General features: G+C 39.4%; 1 protein-coding gene and 1 pseudogene across 4 annotated transcripts in view; one reads left to right on the top strand and one right to left on the bottom strand.

The window, feature by feature from the left end:
• Window positions 1-23,767, top strand: part of PTPRR (protein tyrosine phosphatase receptor type R) — a 277,720-nt gene that overhangs the window by 241,917 nt on the left and 12,036 nt on the right. For 2 of the 3 annotated variants that reach the window (XM_001117474.5, XM_077954729.1), the window contains 3 exons: window positions 11,397-11,507; window positions 12,843-13,000; window positions 17,118-17,231. In XM_001117474.5, the coding sequence (XP_001117474.3) occupies window positions 11,397-11,507; window positions 12,843-13,000; window positions 17,118-17,231 (383 nt within the window). Of the gene's footprint in view, window positions 1-11,396; window positions 11,508-12,842; window positions 13,001-17,117; window positions 17,232-19,391; window positions 19,614-23,767 lie in introns of those variants that run through there. The other variant, XM_077954728.1, reaches the window with a different exon arrangement.
• Window positions 727-1,907, bottom strand: LOC718601 (oxaloacetate tautomerase FAHD2B, mitochondrial pseudogene; annotated as a pseudogene). The gene has a single exon (XR_013401236.1). The product of XR_013401236.1 is annotated as an oxaloacetate tautomerase FAHD2B, mitochondrial pseudogene (transcript).

The raw sequence follows: 23,767 nt of genomic DNA, 5'->3' as shown, positions 1-23,767 counted from the left end.
GTAAATTGTCGTAAAATAAATATTATTTCAAAGTGCTTTCATGCCCTTATAAATTTCTTATTATTATTTCTATTTCTTCTTCCATTACAAATAAAATCTTATAAAATCAACATAGCACCATAATTTAGGAAACTATTTGTAAATATAGGTATGTAAATGTTTTAAAACAATTAAATAATATTTTCCCCAGAAAAATTACTTACTTATTACATGCAATTTAGTGTTGCATATGTACTAAGGATTAACACTTCGCAAATGATATGTGAAACACTATCTCACAAGGATTACAGAATAGATTGTAATAACTGTGTAAGATACATTATGGTTTTTGTTCTTTTGAGCATTTCAATCTTTGAATCTTGTAATGTATGTTTATCTGTGTTCACTCTTATAGAAAAAGCCAGGAATGTGCCTTTAGTGCTTTACCTCATTCTTGAATCAGGGTTTTATCAGGACAGAAACTAAGATTGCTGGTTAGGCAGAAGGCATTTCCTAGAGGGTGTGTAATATGTGGCATATTTTAAAGAAATCCAATAGGAATGATGTGAGCAATTATTAATATGCCAAACCCCATCAGACGGTCACTCTCAACCTTTTTCTCCAAGACCAAGGATGTCATTGCACCAGAACTGCTGTAGAAGTCAAATACATATTTCTCTTTTTTTTTTCTTGCTTTGGCCCAATGAATTTATTGAAGAGAGCTCTGTCCTCCCTTCTACCTAGAAGAGGAGGCTTGCAGGGCTGGCACCTGCCCACACCTGGCATTTGACCTTTCCCTGGGCTAGGGTGAGTGGGAGCAGATGCCCTCATCCTATGACCGGGGACTGTGGAGGAGCCATCACACCACCTAGCTGATGATGACACCTAGTTCTTCAGTCTCACACTGGACTTTATCCCCCTTCTTGAGAAGGACAGGAGATTTCCTGAATACAACGACACCTGGGGAGGTCCCAGTCAGGATGACATCCCCTGGGTAAAAGGTGACAAACTGGGAGACCCAGGCTGTCAGTTCCTCTGTCTTAACCACCATCTGGTTGGTGTTGCTGCTCTGGACCACTTCCCCGTTCACTTGGCAGCAGATCTTCAAGTTGTGTGGATCTGCTACACTGTCCTTGGTTACCAAGGCCGGGCCCAGGGGGCAGAAGGTGTCGAAGGTTTTTCCCAGCAGCCACTGTTTCCCCTTATGTCTCATTTGCCAGTCATGAGCACTCACGTCATTAGCCATAGTGAAGCCAGCCACATGGGCCATGGCATCTGTGGCCTTGACGTGCTTGCCTTTCTTTCCAGTGACCACGGCCACTCCACTTCCCAGTCTACGTCCTGGCTCTCCAGTGGGAGGACCATCTCATCATAGGACTCCACGATGGAGTTGGCAAACTTGCTGAAGATAATGGGTTCCATGGGCACAGGCATGTTCTGTTCTTTGCAGTGGTCCACATAATTCATGCCCACACAAAGCACCTTATCTGGCCACGTAGCTGGAGCCAGGAAGGTTACTTCCAACTGTGATAGGACTGGTAACTGGGTACCCAAGGCTCTTCTTGCCACTGAGAGGGTGGCCTCTCCCTGCTCTAGGAACTGTGTCATCATCTTGGGGAGCATAGAGTCAAAGGCATTGCGGTTGATAACCCCTCCACCATTCCCCGTCTCCAGGCCAAAGTGAGGCCCCACCAGGTGGGGTGCCTGGAACTGCACTAGTCTTATGTCTCTGGAGGGTTGAAAGGGCCACTTCTGAGCCTGCAGCAGAGCTGTGAGCAGCCTTCTTCTACCAGAGACCAGCATCAGAGCCTGGCGGCAGTGGCTGGTCCTCCTGTGCTGGGTTAGGGCTTAGGGGGCCGGAGGTCAAGGGCAGCGGGCGCCTGAGCATTGGCACCAATGACCGAGGCTATCGGGAGAGCTGCATGCAGCAGCCTCAAATATGTATTTCAAAGTGATACAGAGTTGGTTTACCTATGATGCTCAGAGCTCTCCATTCAGTGTCTGCAATGGAATAAAGCATATCTTTTTCTTTCCTTCTCAGGTGCAATAATTGTCCTCAGAGATAACCTGTTGTTAACATTCTCAGATTTCAGTCTTTACAGGAGAGCCAAATGGATCTGTGGAAAGCTAGAATTTTTTTTTTTTAACAATTCTCACACCAATGGGTGGTTGAAGTTTTAATTTTTTTCTTTGGACACATAATTCAAAAATTAGAGAAATGATTTTTGTTTGTGTGTTACAATTTTTAGCCTTCTGTCTTTTTTAATGTCTGAGATATACCTTCTGGGGATATCAAAGTCAAACATTTATGTTATATGTCTTCTATGTGTCATCTGCTTTGTGCTTTTTTCCCCTGCAGCCAATCATAATCCCAAATATTACAATAAAGATTTTGTGGTTTTTTATTATTCATTACTCTTTAAAATAAAAATTTCTTTGTGTCTAGACTCTCCAAAGATTTAAATATAATACAATACAGGAAACGTTGATGTTTTACAGATCAAAATGATACTGAGAAGTCTGGCACAAAAGAAATACACAGTAGGCCGGGCGCGGTGGCTCAAACCTGTAATCCCAGCACTTTGGGAGGCTGAGACGGGCAGATCACGAGGTCAGGAGATCGAGACCATCCTGGCTAACACGTGAAATCCCGTCTCTACTAAAAAAATACAAAAATTAGCCGGGAGCGGTGGCGGGCGCCTGTAGTCCCAGCTACTAGGGAGGCTGAGGCAGGAGAATGCCGTGAACCTGGGAGGTGGAGCTTGCAGTGAGCTGAGATCCGGCCACTGCACTCCAGCCTGGGGGACAGAGCGAGACTCCGTCTCAAAAAAAAAAAAAAAGAATTACACAGTAGACTTCATACTACCAGGAAAATTCTGTTTACCAAAAATGTGCCAACTTTCTATTGTGTTAAGTGTCATTGTTTGGAAAAGACAAAAATCATTTCCTCCAAAAAACATATGGAGATGGAGTTATCTTTAGAAATTCCCAGGCTTTAAAGTTTCATGAAACTTTCTACTTTCTGAGCAAATAAATAAGTGAATAATTGCCATCTCTTATTTAATAACTCCAGTATTCTCATGACCTCAATGTTTATAAAATGAAAATAAATTAAAAATGAAAAAATACATAGCTGAAAAAAAAAAACCAGTTAAGTTGCAATTAGAGAGATTTTATTGCTGGTAAGTTTGAGTTCCTTCATTTAGATAAATCTCAAAAAAAAGGGAATTCCTCTTCAGAGAAAGAAACATTGAAATGACAGTGTTCAAATTCCATTACTAGAGAAGACACAGTAGCTTACATCTATAAAGCTGGAACTGGAAGAGCAATCCAAAATGGCAAGTAGTTTTTGCACACTTCCAGGGAAACAAAGTCCCCATACTACTGGATGTTACTTATTGCACTACTCTCCCCGTTCAGAAAAGAAGGGAATAGGGATACATGTTGACCATATTACATACACAGTGGAAGATATTTTCTAGCCACTGCCATTTTTTGAATATATGTGCTAAGCACAATTAGAACATACATAAATTCAGTTTATTTCACTCTAACTCTACAAAGGTTTTACTATTCCTATATTATAAATGAGAAAACCGAAGCTCAGAGAGAATGAAAGCCTCAAAGTTAGTGAGTAATGGAGTCCACATTTCAATCCAGGCTTAATTCCAAAGTCCAGGCACTTAATCATTGTCCCAGCATTATAAGGGGCCAAATAAGGAATTAAGACATTAGAAGGCAAGCAACCCACTTTTGGTCCCAGAGAGCAATAAGACCCTGAACGTATCTTTCATGAAGTCAAGGAATTACTGGATAATTTGGCCTAACACATTGCTCTCAATTTAACACAGCTGTACTCTTTCTCCACATTTACATCCATCTTTCATCTGAGTTAAACTACATGACTTAAGTACTCTAAGCCCCATTTTGCCCATTGACTTATTCAGAACTTTGCAAACAGTTTAATCTGAAAAAGCCACATAAGGGGCCATATATTAACCTTTTCCTTCTTTCATTCTCTTCCTTTTTCTATCTGCTAAAATTACAGAAAATGTTCATTTTAATTACACATGTGTGCCCAGAAAGTTCATATGATGCCTATGGGTCTGAAGAGTGAGTAGGTACCCAAGGGGGAGACATTTAAAAGTTGTTCCGTTGTCATCCCAGCACTTCAGAAAACCAAGGCAAAAGGATCGCTTGAGGCCGGAAATTCGAGACAAATCTGGGCAACATAAGGATATCTTGTCTCTACAAACGAATTTTTTTTAAATTATCCATTGCCATAATAAGAATACATAAACAAGCCAGGCATGGTGGTGCTTACCTGTAGCCCCAGCTACTTGGAAGGCAGAGATCACAGGATCGCTTGAGCCCAGGAGTTTGAGGATGCAGTAAGCTATGATCGTGCCACTGCACTCCAGCCTGGGTGACAGTGTGCAAGCTTGTATATATGTGTGTGTGTGTGTGTGTGTGTGTATATGCTATATATATATAGCTTTGTGTGTGTATTTATATATAGCTCATATATATACACATAGCTTGTGTATACACATTGTGTATATATATATAGCTCATATATACACACATAGCTTGTGTATATATATATAAATATATATATATATATAAAAAATAGCTTTGGAAGATATATTTAGGCGTTCCAGCAGTAGAAGCCACAGTGCTTAGTTTCTCGTCGAATTGGAGTAAGAGAGAGCTTGACTTCAGGATTTCTGGTTTGGGAGGCTGAGTGGATGTGATATCAGTTTCATCCTCAATGTGTTAAGTTTGATAATCTTGGAGACTTCTGGCTGGTAAAGTCTTTTAAGTCTATTAAGCAGTTAGAAATAAGGGTACTCTGGAGAAATGTACAGGTGAGAGATAGAGATCAGACAGGTAGTGGTTGAAGTCATGAGAAGGTACAGCATTGGTGTAAAGATAATAAAAGAGGGTATCGTATTATGTTGTATATTCTGCTTTTAATACTATGAGTATTCTCTATGTCATTAATAAGTCATCAAAATGCTATTTTAAATTACTAGAATTTCATGGTGTGGATGTGCTAAAATGCAATCATTTCCTTACTGATGGGTACTTAAATTGTTTCCAATTTAATGGCCACAAAAACCTTAAGAAGATAAGTAAAGACCTCATTAAGTCAAACTGCAGTACCATATATGTCTTTGATTAATTAAATACATTCCAAGAAAGGTTTTTGGAAATATAAATATTGACTAAGCATAACCCATGTTTGCCTTTAAAAAAAGAGTTTCTTTATTTAAATTTTTACTTTTAATTTTGTGGGTACATAGTAAGTGTATACATTAATGGAGTACATTGCCTTAAATTTCATTATAAAATCAGATGTGCATTCATTCAGACAGAGAAATTGGCTACTCAATAGATATGAAAATTCTATTTTAAAATAAAGTGGACTTTATTAAACTGTTTGAGGAGATAATAAATTATTCTGGTAAGATACTAATAAGAAAATGTTAATTATGCCATGTTATATTCTAAATGCATAAAATGAAAATATATCTTCTCTATCATTTATAATTAGCTAAAAAAATTAGAGTAAAAGTTAGGTAATCTAGAAGGTTCAACAAATATACGTGGAAAGCGTAGAAATTGGACTGTTGGATCTTCGGAAGAACAAATATTTATGGAGCACTAACGGTGTGCTTGAAAATTAATCCTTATAGTAAACATATTTGTAAACCCCATTACAAATGAGAACACTGAGGCACAGGAAGGCAACTTGCTCAAACAGCTAACTCCCAAGCTGCTGCTGCTGCTGCTGCTGCTGCTGCTGCTGCTGTTTATCCTCCTTCTCCTCCTCTTCCTTCTCTTCCTCCTCCTCACCATTACACTATGCTGCTCCCTCGAATCCACTTACGGTGGGAAAGAATAATCTACAGTGCAAGAAGTGACTGCATCCCAAGAGTGGTGTGTATGATTGCTTACATTCAAGTTAGAAATCTTTAACCATTCTCTTTAGGAAGAGGAGATAGGCAACACGTTTTGATCAGGTTCTTTAAAAATGTTGAATCTGTTTATTTAAACTAGTGGACAATTTGAAAGTGTGGACTAGGATTATGATGGGGAAGTCATCCTCAATTTGCAGGTCACTGTGGAGTAGACTAAAGGATTCATACTTTGAATTAATGAATGAAAAAGAGCAAACCAAGTCCCATAACCAGAGTGTCTATCCAAACAAGGTCAGAGAAGGTATTATTGTGGGAGTCCAACCTAGCAAGCAAGTGGAAGAGAGTCCCTTTTTGGTATTCAGCTTTCCTTTAGAGGATCAGAATTAGATATTATGAATGCTGTGACTGGACAACTGTATTCATGAGCATACATTGGAGTCACAAGATAAATTAGGATCTCATGCAGGATGTTGCTTATGAAACACAAATCCATTCAACCGGGAGCAAAGAGACCAAAGCCACCACAAGCATGACCAAGGCCACTTAGCCTCTGACTTAGGGCCATCGTGTTGTGGAGAGGCAACCTGACCACCACTGTCCAGTAGTGGCAGGCAGCCTAATTTCATTTCATGGGTGACCAGGAGTTTGATGGTTATGCTACCCAAGCAATTAAGGGTGGCTAGAAATTCAGACGCTGATTGCACCCGAACAAAATTACTCTTCTGTCCTTCCAAGCATGCTTATATTCCAAATCTAACTTTGCACCTTAATGTTTAATCCACAACGTTATATTCAAACTGCATTAGCCTGCTTTACTTTCAACTATAGCTAGAAGCCCTCTTGTTTAACACAGTTAATCAGCTGGGCACGGTGGCTCACGCCTGTAATCCCAGCACTTTGGGAGGCCGAGGCGGGAGGATCACAACGTCAGGAGATCAAGATCATCCTGGCTAACACGGTAAAACTCCATCTCTACTTAAAAATACAAAAAACTAGCCTGGCGTGGTGGCAGGCACCTGTAGTCCCAGCTACTCAGGAGGCTGAGGCAAGAGAATGGCATGAACACGGAAGGTGGAGCTTGCAGTGAACGGAGATCATGTTACTGCACTCTAGCCTGGGCAACAGAGCAAGACTCCATCTCAAAAAATTAAAAAAAACGCAGTTAATCGAAAACGGTCCATGTGAGAATCATTAAAAAAAAATTTGTCTTAAAACGTGTACATTTGTTCATATTCAAATGTGTTTGTTTATTATGGGGTTCAGTCTTTTATGAGTGTTGGTCTGAAGATGGAGTTCTAGATCATATAGTTTATGTCAATCACATCATTTATATATTATCAAAATTTTCCATTTTAGTTTATTTAAAATGAAAGAGAAAATAGAAAAGCCTATGAAACAATATAAATGCAGCTTTCTATTTAGATTTTTTTAACTTAGAGACAAACTTCTATCATTGTCTCACATGTCCCTGATTTGACTGTAGTTTTCTTTACTGGTTTACTTTTTTCACCAGTGAAAAACTTATTCAATTTATACAATTATCTCATAAAAGTTTTTTCTCTTTTAACCCACATATTTTATTGATTTCTATAATATGTAATTAAGTTACTGGACTTCAATAATGAGTACACCTGGCATAAAGGGGTTTTGGTATAAAAACAACTTGAGGAACATAGAGATCAAAAGATGGTAATGAAAGTATCGAGCTCAGTAAGAGAGTGAACCAAGACTATGCAAGGTTGCATGTGCGTCAACATATGTGACAGAGGGAACGGAGGTCATTGGTCAATGCTGTGGTTAAGTAGGGTTGGTTAAGAGTCAGTGTGGAAATCAAAGATGGAAAGTTTCATTCATAAAGTGATATTTTCTTGGAAAATTCTAGCCCTGCAAGGCAATTTTCCCCTACCAAAACACCTGAGCCTTCATGTCCTCAGCTGAAAAATAATGTAAATAATAATAATACCTGCTACCCACCCTACCTACTTCAAAGGATTGTGGAAGGGGCTAAATGATACGATGTTGGTGAAGGTACTTAAATCTCTGAGCCTATGTCAGTAATATTCCACCGGAGTACCAGGAATAAAAGTAGCTATGGTAATAATAATTTTAGACAATCTGACCCATTCTATCCCTCTCATGACCCATTCTATCCCTCTCAACCCAAATGAAGCTAAGTGTGAAGATTTTATTTACTTAGAGCCACATTCTGTGTGATGATACAGATCTTTAGCTTATAGAGCAATATCTCTGATATTTAAATATACAGAAACTAAAAGGAAAATAACTTAAAAATAGATTTTTTTTTTTCTGGCAACTAAACAACTAGCTAGACCTCCTCCTCAAATAGCCCTCACTTGGTGGGGGCCAGAAGGAGAATCAAGGGAAGAAAAAAGTATCATAAAAATGTGAGCTTGTGACCAGGCACAGTGGCTCACGCCTGTAATCCCAGCACTTTGGAAGGCCGAGGTGTGCAGATCACCTGAGGTCAGGCGTTCAAGACCAGCCTGGCCAACATGGTGAAACCCCCGTCTCTACTAAAAATACAAAAATTAGCCAGGCATGGTGGTGCACACCTGTAATCCCAGTTACTTGGGAGGCTGAGGCAGGAGAATTGCTTGAACCCGGGAGGTGGAGGTTGCAGTAAGCTGACATTGTGCCACTGCACTCCAACCTGAGTGACAGAATGGGACTCCATCACAAAACAAACAAACAAAAAAAAAAAACAAAAAAAACAACAACAAAAAAACCCCAAAGAATTTGCATTGCTTTGTGTTACATCCTGCTTTTGCTATAAACCACCAATTACAAAGAACTGGTTAATGTCCAGAATCTTTTCAGTCAGGGTTTGATAATCACTTGCTTGCACAAGAGACACGGTCCTCTGGAAACCTGTTTTTTTTCTTCCAAATTATGGATTCTTAGAATTAATAGATAATTTTACTGAAAGGATAAGCCTAGTTAGCAAAAGAATAGTGATGATTTGGGGGTATATTCTGCTAAATAGCATGCTATTTTGAATTACCTACAATTAGTGTGGTTTCACAGTATTATCTGTAAGACAGCATTTTTCTTCCTTGCCTTTTCTGCCTCTTTTATCTCATTGTTAGCACCACAATAAAGAAACCCTAAAAAGCTGTGCGGGAAAATAATTTGAACGTGAACTTGTACTCTTAGAAACGACTGCATTTGCAGCTCTCCCCCACCTCATATTCAAAAGTACCCACACTTATCTGGTCTCTTTTTCTACTGTCATCTAAATGGGGGAAAAATATATTCAGTGTGTAAAAATAAGCTATTGTATCTCAGAAAGGAGATGGGATGCTAATTAAGGGTTGTTTGAATGAACAAGTCACATTGCATTGTCTACTGGGAGCTGACTGCCAATTGCTTTTTTGGTAATGAGTCAAGAAAAACATTCAAGAGGGCCCTGGCAAGCTTGGGAGAGAAGCGAGCAGCATTTCCATTTATCAAGTAGGTGCAGAAACCTGTTCAAGTATTAAGAGTCAGGGTGCAGGCGGCAAGCTCCTGCCTTGCAGCTTTTCTTAGTGGTTTTGAGAGCCACCTTCCTAAAGAGGGGCCTGCTGCTCAGGTCTGATCGTGGACAATGGGGCACGTACGCCAGACTGCTGGACTACTGAATGAATGCCTCTTTCTTTGTTCAATACCTTTTTCAAGATTCTTTGTCATTCTTCTTGGACTCATTGGGAGGCATGGGTTTTAAGATACACAATAGCTCGGGTCTTACAGCGAAATAATTGATGCTTCGTTGAAAGAAACCAGGCAAATTGGTTAGTATGATTACCTTTAACAAAGCGGGAAAATTTTAAACACTTGGCAACTCGTAGATTTCGAGAGAAATGAGTTGCTCTACTTTAAAAAGGCTTCTTCTCTTAATGTTAACATTAAGTCAGTCAGAGTAAGTCTTTTGGTCTGATAGCCTGAGAGTCTTGGGTGGCAGGTAAATAAAGCTGAAACAATTGACTTCATTTGGAAAGAGGGTCAAAATGTAGAGGATGTAGATGTGTTTTTATTGTAATGGATGAAAGAAACAGATTCTGCTAGGTGAAGTGACTTCCTTCGCTGTGCTAGCTTGTAGAGTAGTGGTACTTAGCATAATAGAGGCCTGGAGGTGTGTTTCTGATACTTTATGTGTCTTTTCCTTTGTTCTGTAATTTTGTGAGTCTTTTGCTGCTCTTTTAAATCTGTAAGTATTTAAATTTTTATCAAGTGTATTCATATGCCTTTGACAAAGATGTGAAGAAACAAGTGTCCTGGGTATTAAAAGGTCCTGATTGAAGGCAACAAATGAAAGAATTTCTTTGTAAATGTGTGTATGGTTGGGAGAAAATAAGTGCTATTTAAACATTTGTAAAATTAACATTGCTTCTAAGAGCACTCAAAATAAAACATCAACATTTGTCATTTTACATTCTTTATCATGAAAATTCAATTATTTTGCAGTTGTTTAAAAAGCAAAATAATATGAGATTATACGTATGCTTGAATCTCATTTTGCAATTTTTATTTAATAAGATTGGCTATAATAATACCAAAATAATATTTAATGCATGAAGATCTAATCACTTTGGGCCAAAAATCTATCACCCAATAGTTTTAAAATAGCAACAATAATAGTAGCATGTTTTAAGTGCTTATTCGGTGCCTGGCTTTATCCTAAGTACTTTCCAGATAGCCAATAATAAAGAAACTATAACCAAAGGGGCCAAGTATCTTGTTCGTGGATTCACAGGTAATGAATGGTAGAACCAAAATTTGGACCCAGGCTCTGAGTTCAAAGCCTGCACCTTAACCATGCTATGTTGCCTTGCTTGCAGTATAATTATTATCACTCTTTTAAAGCTCCTCAGGACGACCTGTTATAAAAATATTTTTAACATAATTTTTGTAAATTAGTTCCATAAAAGTGAAAAAAACTGTTGTTCTGGGAAAATATAATACCATAATTATATTAATGATCATTACATCTGCCTTACATATAAGGGAAACTTGGTTGTATGCCATCTATTCTCATTAGACATCAGTTTGTTGAAGCAGGAAAATGTAACTTTCCTCAATTATTGTGGGAAAACATTCTTTTTATTTCTAGTCAGCACATGATAAATTCTAATATTTGGATCTTAATTTCTTAATTCTTAAATTTCTTAACTTAGTTCTTAATTAGTTCCTAATTTCTCTGAAGAGTTTTGGGTAATTGGGCCTTTATTTTTTGTATGGAGTCAGCAGTGACAGTTTAATAGGCACATATAAAATTGATACTTTAAAAAAAACTGTTGAGGTATAATTTACATACCATAAAATCTAGCTGTTTAAGATTTAAAATTCAATGGTTTTAGTATATTTACAAAACTATAAAAATTGAAATTTGATATTTTAAAATTAATGATATAAAACTCTTGAGATGCTTGAATGAAAAGTACTCCAAGGCCAATAAAAGCCATTAACATTTGCTGTATTCTCTTTCCCCTCCTCCAGAAGTGTGTGCTATACTGGCCGGAAAAGAGAGGGATATATGGGAAAGTTGAGGTTCTGGTTATCAGTGTAAATGAATGTGATAACTACACCATTCGAAACCTTGTCTTAAAGGTAAGATTATACAGCTATAGCCATCTACAAAGTAGATGATGTTGGAGGATTACATTTCTACTTTGAAATTTTTTATCTTAACCAGTACTACAAATGCAATTTAAGCACATTAAATAATGTTAAAATCAAAGAGAAACTATAATCATTCCCTCATGTATTTTTTGTCAACTACTATTAATATGCAGTATAATTAAATCAATGTAAGTAGACATTAAGAAAATTCATTATGTAGGGTGTTGTGATCCTCTAATTTGCATTAATAAAATATCTCTGATTTAACCTTTTGAAAGTTTTTAACTAAAGGCTGTGCTGGAGATTTTACCATGATTTTTTTAGCGTCATTTTGGTCTAAGCAGCTTTAAGTAAGGCCTGGAAGCTGTGAAAGAGAAAATCTGCAGTTGTGGGTGGCAGTGGGAAGCAAGACAAGCCTGAAGTGTTGATGAGATCTTCAGAAGCATGGAGTTACAGTACTTTATAGGGACTTTCCCCAGACGAGATTATGTCATAGGAAAACTATCTTATTTAACTCATGGGCAGCAGATGCTGAAAAATGTTGCCATGGTATTATTTTTGCTTCTGGAGAATAATTACCCCAAAATTTCGATCTTATCTGCAACCTCACTGCTGAGACAGAATCATCACAAAGAGGAAGAAAACAGGGGCAGAGCTACAGTGATGGTTTTTATTGGGAAGTGTGAAATAAGGCATTTACCAAAACCTGTTTTTCAACACATGTTCTGGAGTGCCGGGTTCATGCCGCACCCTCACCCGTGCTGGGTTTCGAGATGATGTGTGTGGGCCCTCGCCCAAAGTGTTTCCAATAGAGGGATCTCATGTAGCCTCTTTATTGCTGTGATTCCTCACTCTATTAAATACTGGAGTTTGGGATGAGTGTAGAAGTATTACCATGACTGATATGAAATTAAGTATTCTATTGATTAATATGTTTATAACAACTTGTCAGGAATGCTCATAGAGCAGGAAACAAAATATATCTCATTCTTTCTTGACTACGTTTTCACCTACCATCTTGTTTATTATAACAAATTATAAATATATGTTTAGCATATGTTACATTTATGATCTATATTATAGCTATAGGTAGAGATATAAATCTCAACAAAGGTAAGACTTTCTCACTTTGTGAACTGAATACTGACAGTAAAGTCTTCTCAAAGTAAAAGGGCACTCTTCAAAAATCTTCTAAATGTTTTTCCCACCTAGAAATAAATTGCCAGCAAGATGGGGGTGATAAAAAGGCATTCAGTATTGTGGTTTGGATGACTTTTAGTTCCACAAGTGAATGAGGCATTTGGTGGCTGTTGCTATTTTCAGCAAGGAAGCCACACCCAACATGTGAAGCATTACTGGTACACCTCATGGCCTGATCACAAGACTCCAGACAGTGCCCAGCCCCTCCTACAGCTCATGCTGGATGTGGAAGAAGACAGACTTGCTTCCCAGGGCCGAGGGCCTGTGGTTGTCCACTGCAGGTAAGATGTGAATGGTCCTTTCTGTCTAAGCAATGGCCCATTCTTTGTAAAGTCATAGAGCAGGTACAAGTGGGTTTTGCTTCCTGGATGTGACTTTGTTGGCAAATTAAATATTTATTGAAACTGGTTAAGTCCCTTATATTTGAGTCTTAATCAAGATTATGCTGACAGAAGTGAGGTCATGCTTTTAGGTCATTTTTGGCAAACAACAATTACACAGTAGGCGAAATACAAGTTCGAAATAAATGGCTCAGTGAACAGGAGACCTTATTCAGCAGTTATCTGCTTTGAAACTTATATTGATTCATTTAGTCTCATCAGTCTTGTACACACTAGGAATTAAGATGCATTCTTTGAAGTTATCAGTGACTTTTTTGTTGTTTCAAATGACAAGTGAACTCTGCTTGGTTTGTATCTTGGTAACATTTATTACTATTTCAAGTTTGGTGAAAACCAGTCAATTATTTTAAGAGTTATCTCCAGAAAAACAGGTTGAAATAAATTTATGAAATGAGAATTGAGCAAATGGTAGTTCACCAAAGGAAAACAAAGTGCTGTGACCAGAACACGGAGCGCTAGAGGCCAGGCCAACAACAGCAGCAGGGTCTGTGCTGGTTCCCGTCCCTAATTTCTAGTTCAAAGCTCTCCTCCTAGAACTGATACCTCCCTCCCCTTGTTTTCCTTTTAATGTAACCAAACTGATGCGAGTGTTTTTAAAGTAATTTATATGAACAACTATTTATTTATTTATTTATTTATTTATTTATTTATTTATTTTGAGACAGAGTCTCACTCCATTGCCCAGGCTGGAGTGCAGTGGCACAATCTTGGCTCACTGCAGCCTCGACCTCCTGTGCTCAAGAGATCCTCCCACCTCAGCCTCTGAAGTAGCTGGAATTACAGACGTGCGCCACCACGCCTGGCTAATTTTTGTATTTTTAGTAGAGACGGGGATTTCACCATGCTGGCCAGGCTGGTCTCGAACTCCTGACTTCAAACGTGATCCACCTGCCTTGGCCTCCCAAAGTGCTGGGATTACAAGTGTGAGCTACCAAGCCCAGCCAGCCATTTATTCTTCATGCTTTCTCAAAATAATTTGTGTTGCTTTGTTTAACCGCATAGGTCTCTTAAGTTAGCTTTTGATGATATATTTAATAAATATATTATTTTAGAGTATAATTTTAGCCTCCATTTTTGAGATTGTGTAGTTTAATTAAGAGTAAAGTTTAATATGTGTCTGTTTATCCGAAGGTAGATAACACTGGCTTTATCCTAAACTTAACTTGGAGCCAAAAAAACAAAAACAAAAAAACAGCCTAACTCACTACGCTTTAGGGCTGGAACTGTCCCCCACCCAAAGTCATTAAACACTCAGGATATCTAAAATGAACTAGTCACTTCCCCTATAAAACCAGCTCCCCTTCTGATTACTATTTCTGAGAATGAGACTATCTTTTTTCCAGTCACTCCGCATCCCATGTTGACGGTTATCTCTGGCCCTTCTTTTAACTCCAACCTCAGTATCTAATCAGTCACTAGATGGGCTTTCCCTTCAAAGCTTCTCCCATAATCACCATTTCCTGTCCAGCCACCATAGTTTAAGCCCTTCTGACCTCATCCATGTATTTTAGAAGTAGCTGGTAAAATGCACACACACACCACACTCCCCCATGCTCTCACCGCCACCATTGTCTACCTGTGCCCTTCTCCGTCTTACCTTACATGGAGTCTCTGCTCAAAGTTTGTCAATGGGCCAGATGCGGTAGCTCACGCTTGTAATCCCAGCACTTTGGGAGGCCGAGGCGGGCAGATCACTTGAGGTCAGGAGTTCAAGACCAGCCTGGCCAATATGATGAAATCCCCTCTCTACTAAAAATACAAAAATTAGCCAGGCGTAGTGGCATGTGCCTGTACTCCCAGCTACTTGGGAGGCGGAGGCAGGAGAATCGCTTGAACTGAGGAGGCAGAGGTTATAGTGAGTCAAGATCCTGCCAGCGTATTTCAGCAACCTGGGCAACAGACCTAGACTCTGTCATAAAAACAAACAACAAAAAAACTAGAGCAAAAGTCCCTAACCTTGAACCTATGCATAAACCGCAGAAGTCAGTGGACTTCTTGAAATTATTTGAACACATTTGAGTATGTAAAGTTACGTGAATTTTTCTGAAGAGTAAAAGCTTACAGTCTTCATCAAATTCTTATTTAAAAAAAAAAGGATGAATTTCAAGCCTCTTAGACTTCCATATAAGATCGCAGGGTACCTTTCTATCTTTATTTCCCACAGTTCCACTAAAATAACTTCCTCTTCAACACAAGCTATTCTACTTATTGTTGCAAATCATATTTGCTGTTTCTCATTAATTCTTTCCTTCTTTCGTTATATATCGTCGTCGCACCCAGAATATTCTCCTCAATTATGACAGCCTAAATACCTGCCATTCATGGGGCACAGTTCCAATCCTATTTCTTCAATGAAATGAACTTTCTGTGGAAACTTCAACTAAAAGGGAGCCACTCCTCTGAATTCCTCTGCACTCACGTTTGACAGGAAACAAGTGCCAAATGTGAGAAATAGGTGCTATTTGAGTGCCAAGAGGGGAGCAATTATTTCCAACCATGGGAGCCGAAGAAAACTTCCAAAAACTAGAATAATGCTGAACTGAGCCTTTTGAAACAATCAATGTTGTAGTTTTAAAAGGAGGGAGGGCATTTCTGACCGAGAAAACATTATTAACACAGAAAAATTGGAAAACCAAAAGCTGTTTTGCAAACAATTTATGTAAGTGAAAATCATGGCACGTGGGAAGGAAGACAGCAAAGTACAAAAGGCTTGAAAGTTAGTCACATTCAGATTTTGCAAGGTCATGAATACCATGGTAGGGAGGTTAGACATTATGCTACAATTAATGGAGCCATCTACAGGTTTTGAGTAGGGAATGATATAATTAAGTCCCTATTTCAGAAAGATGAATCTAGCAGCTGTGCGAATTTGTCCAGGAAAAGACTTGAGACTTGGAAACTATAATGAGATCACTGCTAATCATGATAAAAGGAGATGTTGAAAACGTGAGTACAGTCTATAGAAAGGAAAGCATGAATCCCACAGGCTCAGCAGAGATGGAAAGTAGAAGAAGTGGTAACAGGTTGGATGTGGGAGGTGAGAAGGGGAGAGATGTAAAAGATGGTTCCAAGATTTCTAGGCTGGAAAACTTGTGGCTGACTGGTAATGCCATTGAGGGAAAAGATAGTTAATTCTGTTTCAGATACATTGAATTTAGACACATTGAACTGAAGCAAGTCCAAAATAGTAAGAAGGAGATGGAATGACAATCTAGAGTTTAGGAAATTTAGGGAGTCTAGATGTAGATTTGAAAGAATCTTTTACACAGAGACTGTTAGCGGTTAAAACTGCAGACAGAGACAGAGCACGTGTGCTTGTGAGGTTGATTTTATGGACATATCATCTAAGGCAGTTGAATGTATGAACCCAACAGGACAGGCAGTATTTCTGTTCAATTATTATGTCTATACAAATCTCTTGGAAATATGTGCCTCTAGCTGTACCCTCTCCTAAAATGAATCCAGTCTTCAATTGCTCAATTATTCACTAGACTTCTCAACATCAGTATGTCCAAGATCAAACTCCCCTTCCCTGCCTCCTTCAAATTCACCCTATTCTAGGATGCGCTTTGGCCTCAGGGCATCACCATTCTTTCTCTCCAAGCCTAGTCATCTTTGACTTTTTGCTTTTCTCCCTCTTCAGCTCCAGTCCTCCAGATTCACACTGGTGATGTGTCTAAATCTTCCCCCTCCTTTCTACTGCCTGTATCTTGCCTAAGTGCAGACATTAATTATTTTTTATTTTTTCTAGAACAATTATAATGCCTTTTTACTGTCCCCCCCACTCATCACTTCCCTCCACCCCTCTCATCCTACTACTTATAATTAAATGTAAAAATATATTTTAAGGACTTAGCACAGGGCCAGGTTTATAATACTCAATACATGAATACTACTTTTAACTCTGGCTTCAGATTTAAAAGTACCCTTGTAAAAGAATGTTTCTTATCTTTGTCATTTTCCTCCACTTTTTAATTTTCTTTTCTTTTCTTTTCAGTGCAGGAATAGGTAGAACGGGGTGTTTTATTGCTACATCCATTGGCTGTCGACAGTTGAAAGAAGAAGGAGTTGTGGATGCACTAAGCATTGTCTGTCAGCTTCGTATGGATAGGTGAGTGTCACAGAGGCTTGCCTTCAGAGCACTGTTGTCATTCACAGCCTGATCTCATCAGCCTGATTTCACACATAAACATCCCAGGCTCCAAGGTCCTGTATCTCTGTAGAGATACTTGTAAAATGCTTAAGTATATGCATTATATTAAAAAGCCTTTTTTTCTCTCTTTTTTGAGACAAGGTCTTGATCTGTCACCCAGGCCGGAGTGCAGTGGTGCAATCTCAGCTCCCTGCAGCCTCAAATTCCTGGGCTCAAGCAATCCTTGCACCTCAGCCCCCACATGTAGCTAGGTCTACAGGTGTGTGCCACGCCTGGCTAATTTTTTTAGTTTTTTGTGGAGATGGGGTCTTGTTATATTAGGTTGTTCTTGAACTCTTGACTGCAAGCGACTCTCCCACTTGGGCTTCCCAAAGTGCTGAGATTACAGGCGTGAGCCACCATGCCTGGCCTGAAGTTATTTATTTATTTATTATTTTTCTGAGACAGGGTCTCACTTTGTCACCCAAGCTGTAGTGCAGTGGTGTGATTATGGCTCACTACAGCCTAGAATTCCTGGGCTCATGTGGTCCTCCTACCTCATCCCCCTAAGTAGGTGGGACTATAGGCGAGCGCCACCACACATGGCTAATTTTTTTTATAGAGACAAGGTCTCACTGTGTTGCCCAGGTTGGTCTAGAATGGCTGGGCTCAAGGGATCCTCCTTCCCTGGCCTCCCAAAGTGCTGGGATTATAGTTGAGAGCCACTGCATCTGGCCCCCAAAGTTATTTTTTAATGTTTTTATTAAATTGTGACAAAATACACATGGCAAAATTTATCATCCTAACCATTTGTAAGTGGACAATTTATTAGGGTTAAGTACATTCACATTGTTGTACAACCAATCTCTGGAGTTCTTTTCATGCTGAAAAACTCAGTACCCATTTAAAAAACTCCCCATTCCTCCCTCAGCCCAACTGGTAACTGCCATTCTATTTTCTGTCTCTGTAAGTTTAAACGCTCTAGGCACCTTTTATGTAAGTGGAGTCATACAGTATTTCTCTGTTTGTGGCTGGCTTATTTCACTTAGCATAATATTCTCAAGGTTCATCTATGTTGTAGCATGTGTCAGAATTTCCTTCCTTTTTAAGGCTGAGTAATATTCCATTTTAGGTCACATATTTTGTTTATCCATTCATCCATTGATGAACGCTTGAGTTGCGTCCATATTTTGACTATTGTGAATATGGCTGCTATGAACATGGGTATGCAAATATCTGTTCAAGACCCCGTTTTCAGTTCTTTTGAGTATACACCCAAAAAGTGGGATTGGCGGCTCATATGGAATTCTATTTTTAGTTTTTTGAGGAAACCATCATAGTGTTTTCTGCAGTGGCTGCACCATTTTACATTCCCACCAACAACACACGAGGGTTCCAGTTTCTCCACATCTTCACTGACACTTTATTTTCTGCTTTGCTTTTTTGGATAGTAGCCATCCTTATGAGGGTGAGACGGAAGAGTCATTTTATAGAGATACGGTTTGATCACCTTTGTTATAACCTCTGTTCGTTTTGAAAACAAGATAAACAGGAAACTTCTCTTCTTCCTTGATCCACAACTAAGCCTGCCTGGGTAAATGGACGGTTGAGTTAGTGGTGGAGAAACTGAACAGATGCTGCTTCAGAGAAGGCACAAAACGATAAGCAGCAAGCATCTCTGCTCAGTAATTCAGTGTACTACAGTGGAACAAGAGTTGTTGGCTAGGTGTGGTGGCTCTCGCCTGTAATGCCAGCACTTTGGCAGGCCGAAGCAGGAGGATCCCTTGAGTTCAGGAGTTTGCGACCAGCCTGAGCAACAAAGTGAGACCCTGTCTCTAAAAACAAACAACAAACAGCAAATGTTTACTCATCACCTCATATGCCTTAGGCATTGGTCTAGATGCTGCGAATACAGCATTAAACAAGGATTTTCTGCTCTCTGAGAATTTATATGCTAGCAGAAAAAGATAATAAACAAGCAAAATGTACCAAGATAATTTCAGACAGAAATAAATGCTGTGAAGTAATAAAACAAAGAGGGACACAGGCATTGAGTCCTTTGAGCTTTAGCCCTATGACCTAGAGTTTTCTTAAAAAGATAAAATTATACACTAACCTTTCTTTTTTTCCTGGAGACAGCCTCGCTGTGTTGCCCAAGCTGCAGTGCAGTGGCGTGATCATGGCCCACTGTAGCCTCGACTTCCTGGGACTACAAGCATGTGCCACACTGGGCTGATTTTTGTATTTTTTGTAGAGACGGGGTTTTGCCATGTTGCCCAGGCCAGTCTTGAACTCCTGGACTCATACAATCCTCACATCTTGGCCTCCCAAAATGCTGGGATTGTAGGTATAAGCCACTATGCCAGGCCATATAATTACCTTTCAAGATTTCTTTTCCAACAAATATGCTTTGAGCACTATGTACTATGTCCTGGGATTTCAATAAAAAAGACAAGATTATTCTGAAAAATGAGATAATTTATATAAAGCACTTGGAATAGGGTCTGGCACATAGGAAGCCCTCAATAAATGTTTATTATGTTATTATCATCTTTATTATTATTTAAATTATCTGTGAAGTTTCTCTTATCTCTAAAAAAAAAAAAATTCAAATTTCCCTGTCTGGATTAATTTTTCCCTTCCCATCCATAATGTTCTTGCCTCCTTTTAAACAGTAGCCTCTAAGTCTTTGTATCTTCCCTCTTTGTTTTCTACTACGTTTGGTATCTTCCCTCTTTGTTTTCTACTACGTTTGTTTGTTTCTTTCTTATTTTCCCTTTCTGTTAGCATGTAAATTCTCGAAGCAGTTCATCATGGCGGTTAACATTCTGGGCTCTGGAAAAAGATTGCCTGCCTGAGTTTACATCCCGGCTTCTACCATTTTTTGGTTGTACGACCTTGAGCAAGTTACTGTTCTTCTCCCTGCCTCCATGAGTTTTCTCATTTGGAAAATTGGAGTAATAGTAGTATATATTTTCTATTGTTATTGTAAGGATGAAAAGGTATGACCTGTGTGAAATGCCTGGTATGTAATTAGCATTCAATCAGGTTTCCACAGTTGTTATCACTATACATAGCAAGGAAGCTAAACATGTGCCTGTAAACTGGAAATAGTAATATATACCTCACAGGACTTCAGTCACATTTGCATGACATTAAACCTGCAATGTATTTAGTAGAACACTCAGCCTACATTGCTTATCCTGTCTTTACCCCCCCAACCCCACTTCCCTCTTACCACACCCCACATGTAACTGCTTCCAAAAATATTTTCTTTTTGTACATAAAAAAGATCAGTTCCAATGATCCCTTCTCCTCTTAAAATTGCTGTCTTAATCTCCTGAAATTCCTTTGCCTTCCATCCCGTGCAGTCCACCTCAGCTGGAATAGGATCCGTTTTCACTTCAAATTTTGGAGCCTGTCTTCTCACAGGAAAGGGGCCCTACCTCTGAGGGGGAGAAGCAGCACTCAGTCAGTCAGAGCTGCTCCCACGTTGACTTTCATCTGTCCCGATCTGTGCTTCTGAAAACAAGGCTGCCACCTGAGATCCCCAAGTCACCTGGGGACTCCAGTTCATATCATGGAGTCCTGTGTTCTTATTTAATGCCAGAATTCCATGCATGCCAAACACATGTGTGGATCTAAAGTGACTCCAAACCAAGTTGGCCTCCAGCAACACCTGTTCTGATCCTATTTGGAAGAACGTGCTGAAAAACAGGCTTGGTTTGCTCTTTTTCTTGGCTCTTGTTATGTTACCATTAATTCTTGCCTGCTCACCCTCCCATCTCCCACCTCCCCTGCCCGCTTTCGTAGCCTGACCTCCACCTTGGATTCCACTTCCCAGTCACGTTTCCCTTTCAGGTCTAACAAATTGTCCTCTGGTTTTAAATGGAATTACAAATGCATTTTTTTTAAAAACCACATCACAATGCCTCCTCTATCTGTTCCTTCCTTCCTAAAGCAAGTGGTCAGAAACTTTAGCCTTGGCCTTCCGTCACCACCAAGGTCTTCCCACAGGTCTTGTCTTTTCACTTCTGATAGGATCTTGAAAACAGATCCAACTTCTCTGCTCTGAAGCCTATAGGCACCCAACCCCCTTGGGTTTGAATGACTGCCAATATATGCATCAAAATCATTCTGATTTCTTCATCAAGACCCTTTCTGCATTCTTTCTGAGCAGCTGTTTCTGTTGTTTATGAAACAGATCCTCTCCTTGAACCTTCCTTTGAAAGGTCTTTCCTTCACCTCCGTCCTTCACAGGATCAACATACGTTTTCCTTTTCTTGTCTCTTCCTTCTGTTGTAGACTCTTCTAGTTATTATGAAAAGCAAAACAGAAAACCTATCCCTTTCCTTTCACCTCATCTTGCTTCTTTTTCTCCATCATTCTTGTTTCTTGTTCCAGTCCTTCAGCTTTTTCCTATTATACCTCATTTTTAAAATTCCAATTTGTGGCTAACTGCTGCCATTAACCATGTTTTTGGCTCATGCTAGTAAAGGGAAAACTGGTCTCAGCCAATCCAAATGTCTACCCTTATGCATTTGCAGCATATCTTTCTTCATCACTTATTCAAACTTTGTCCACAAATTCTGATTTTCCTGGCTATCCTTACCTTCAGCTCTAAATCTGTCTTCAGAGATTCCTGAATGCACTATTCAACACACAGAAATGTATTTAATCATGGGCTCTTCACCACTGTCTTCAAAGCACATGACTTATTTAATTCCAAAAATAAACCCAAGTGAAGGAAAAGAAGCATCTCTTGGCCTCATTTTTTTTTTAAAGAGGAACCAAAGATTTCGAGACATCAAGTAACTTGTCCGAAGTCAAGTAGCTTGGGAAGTAACAAAATGGACCTACTGGAATCTGGGACATTTACCTGATCTCTAATTATTTCTTTGATTTTTATCAATCTTATAGATAAAAGTAAATAGGCTTTTGGAATATGTTTATTGTAAAACCTCTTGACAAAAACGTATCTCTTTGATAATACTCTGCCAATTTAAATAAATGAGCCCGGGAGTTTGAGGCCACCCTGGGCAACATAGCAAAACTCCACCTCTTAAAAACAAAATGCAATGACAACAGAACACCATAATTTTTAAAACAGTTTTTAGTATAAATGAGAGCTGCTTTATGAATAGATGGAGTGACATTGTCAGCAACTGCCTTAAGAGTACAATTTGAGGGACAAAAAATTGCTGCTTCTTAAAATATCTATCTATGGAGGATGCTAAAATGTATAGCAAATGTCTAAAATACTGCTAGTAAAGAGCTAATCTTGGATGGATTCTTTTAAAAGAATCATCCTTTTCTAAAGTTTATTGAACCTGGGGATGGGAGATGGGGTAACACTTTATGTCTTCTAAGCTATTAACGCTTCAATCTAAATGAGGCGATCTGTTCTTTTCAGTGTGGTAGCTGGAGACAGTGTAACTCCCGGCATTAGGAATACATTCAGAACTTGGCTTTTGATGAAGGGAAATTGAAGAGAGGGCTTCAGATGCTGGACACACCATGGTGAGGTCCTTCGATCAAGGAGACTGTTAGACAAGCTCATGGCTTGTCTTGGGAAAGCAAGAGGCACTAAGACAGAGCCAAAGAGCACTCCAAGGGACACTTTGGGCAGGACCAGCTATATAGTTTGTGAGGCCCAGTATAAAATGAAAATGTGACATCTGTTGATTAAAAAGTATCAAATACTTCAAGACAGTGACAGCAAAGCATTAACCCAAGTGCAGGGTCCTTCTCAGCACAAGAAGGTGAGAGATGTATGACTGCACAGGTCACAATCCCTTGAAGCTAACTCTGTCTTAGGATATTTTTAGAATGGAATGGGTGTTTGTATTAGGTTAGTGCAAAAGTAATTGGGGTTTTTGCTATTACAATTATTTTTGCACCAACACAATAGATGGGCCTGCATCCTGTGTTCTGTGGAACAGGCATCTGAGACCTCTGCTTAGAGTGGTGCTCCTGAATCCTGCATACATTCATTCATTCAACAGGCATCACCAGACATCGGCTACTGAGCATGAATCAGGCACCTGGGTGTAGAAAAATGGGTGTCTTAACCGCCTTTCCCAGTTTCCAAGATTGTCCTTCTCAGGACATAGTTTAATTAACAATTATTTACTGAGAGCCTCCTAAGCCAAACCCTCTTGGTGGTGTTCAGGAGCAAAGTAGGTTCTCGACTAAGTTCGGGACACACACACACACACACACACACACACACACGCATACACGCATATGTTTCTTTATTGTCACCCGGGCTGGAGTGCAGTGGCACGATCTCGGCCCACTGCAATTTCCGCCTCCCGGGTTCAAGCGATTATCTTGCCTCAGCCTCCCAAGTTGCTGGGATTACTCCCAGCTAATTTTTTTTTTATTTTTAGTAGAGGCAGTGTTTCACCATGTTGGCCAAGCTGGTCTCAAACTCCTGACCTCAGGTGATCCGCCCGCCTCGGGCTCCCAAAGTGCTGGGGCTGCAGGCATGAGCCGTGGCACCCAGCCCTACA

The sequence above is a fragment of the Macaca mulatta genome, chromosome 11, assembly GCF_049350105.2.
Source record: "Macaca mulatta isolate MMU2019108-1 chromosome 11, T2T-MMU8v2.0, whole genome shotgun sequence".
In the NCBI taxonomy this organism is placed as follows: domain Eukaryota; kingdom Metazoa; phylum Chordata; class Mammalia; order Primates; family Cercopithecidae; genus Macaca; species Macaca mulatta.
This window is presented reverse-complemented; position numbering and strand designations above follow the sequence as displayed.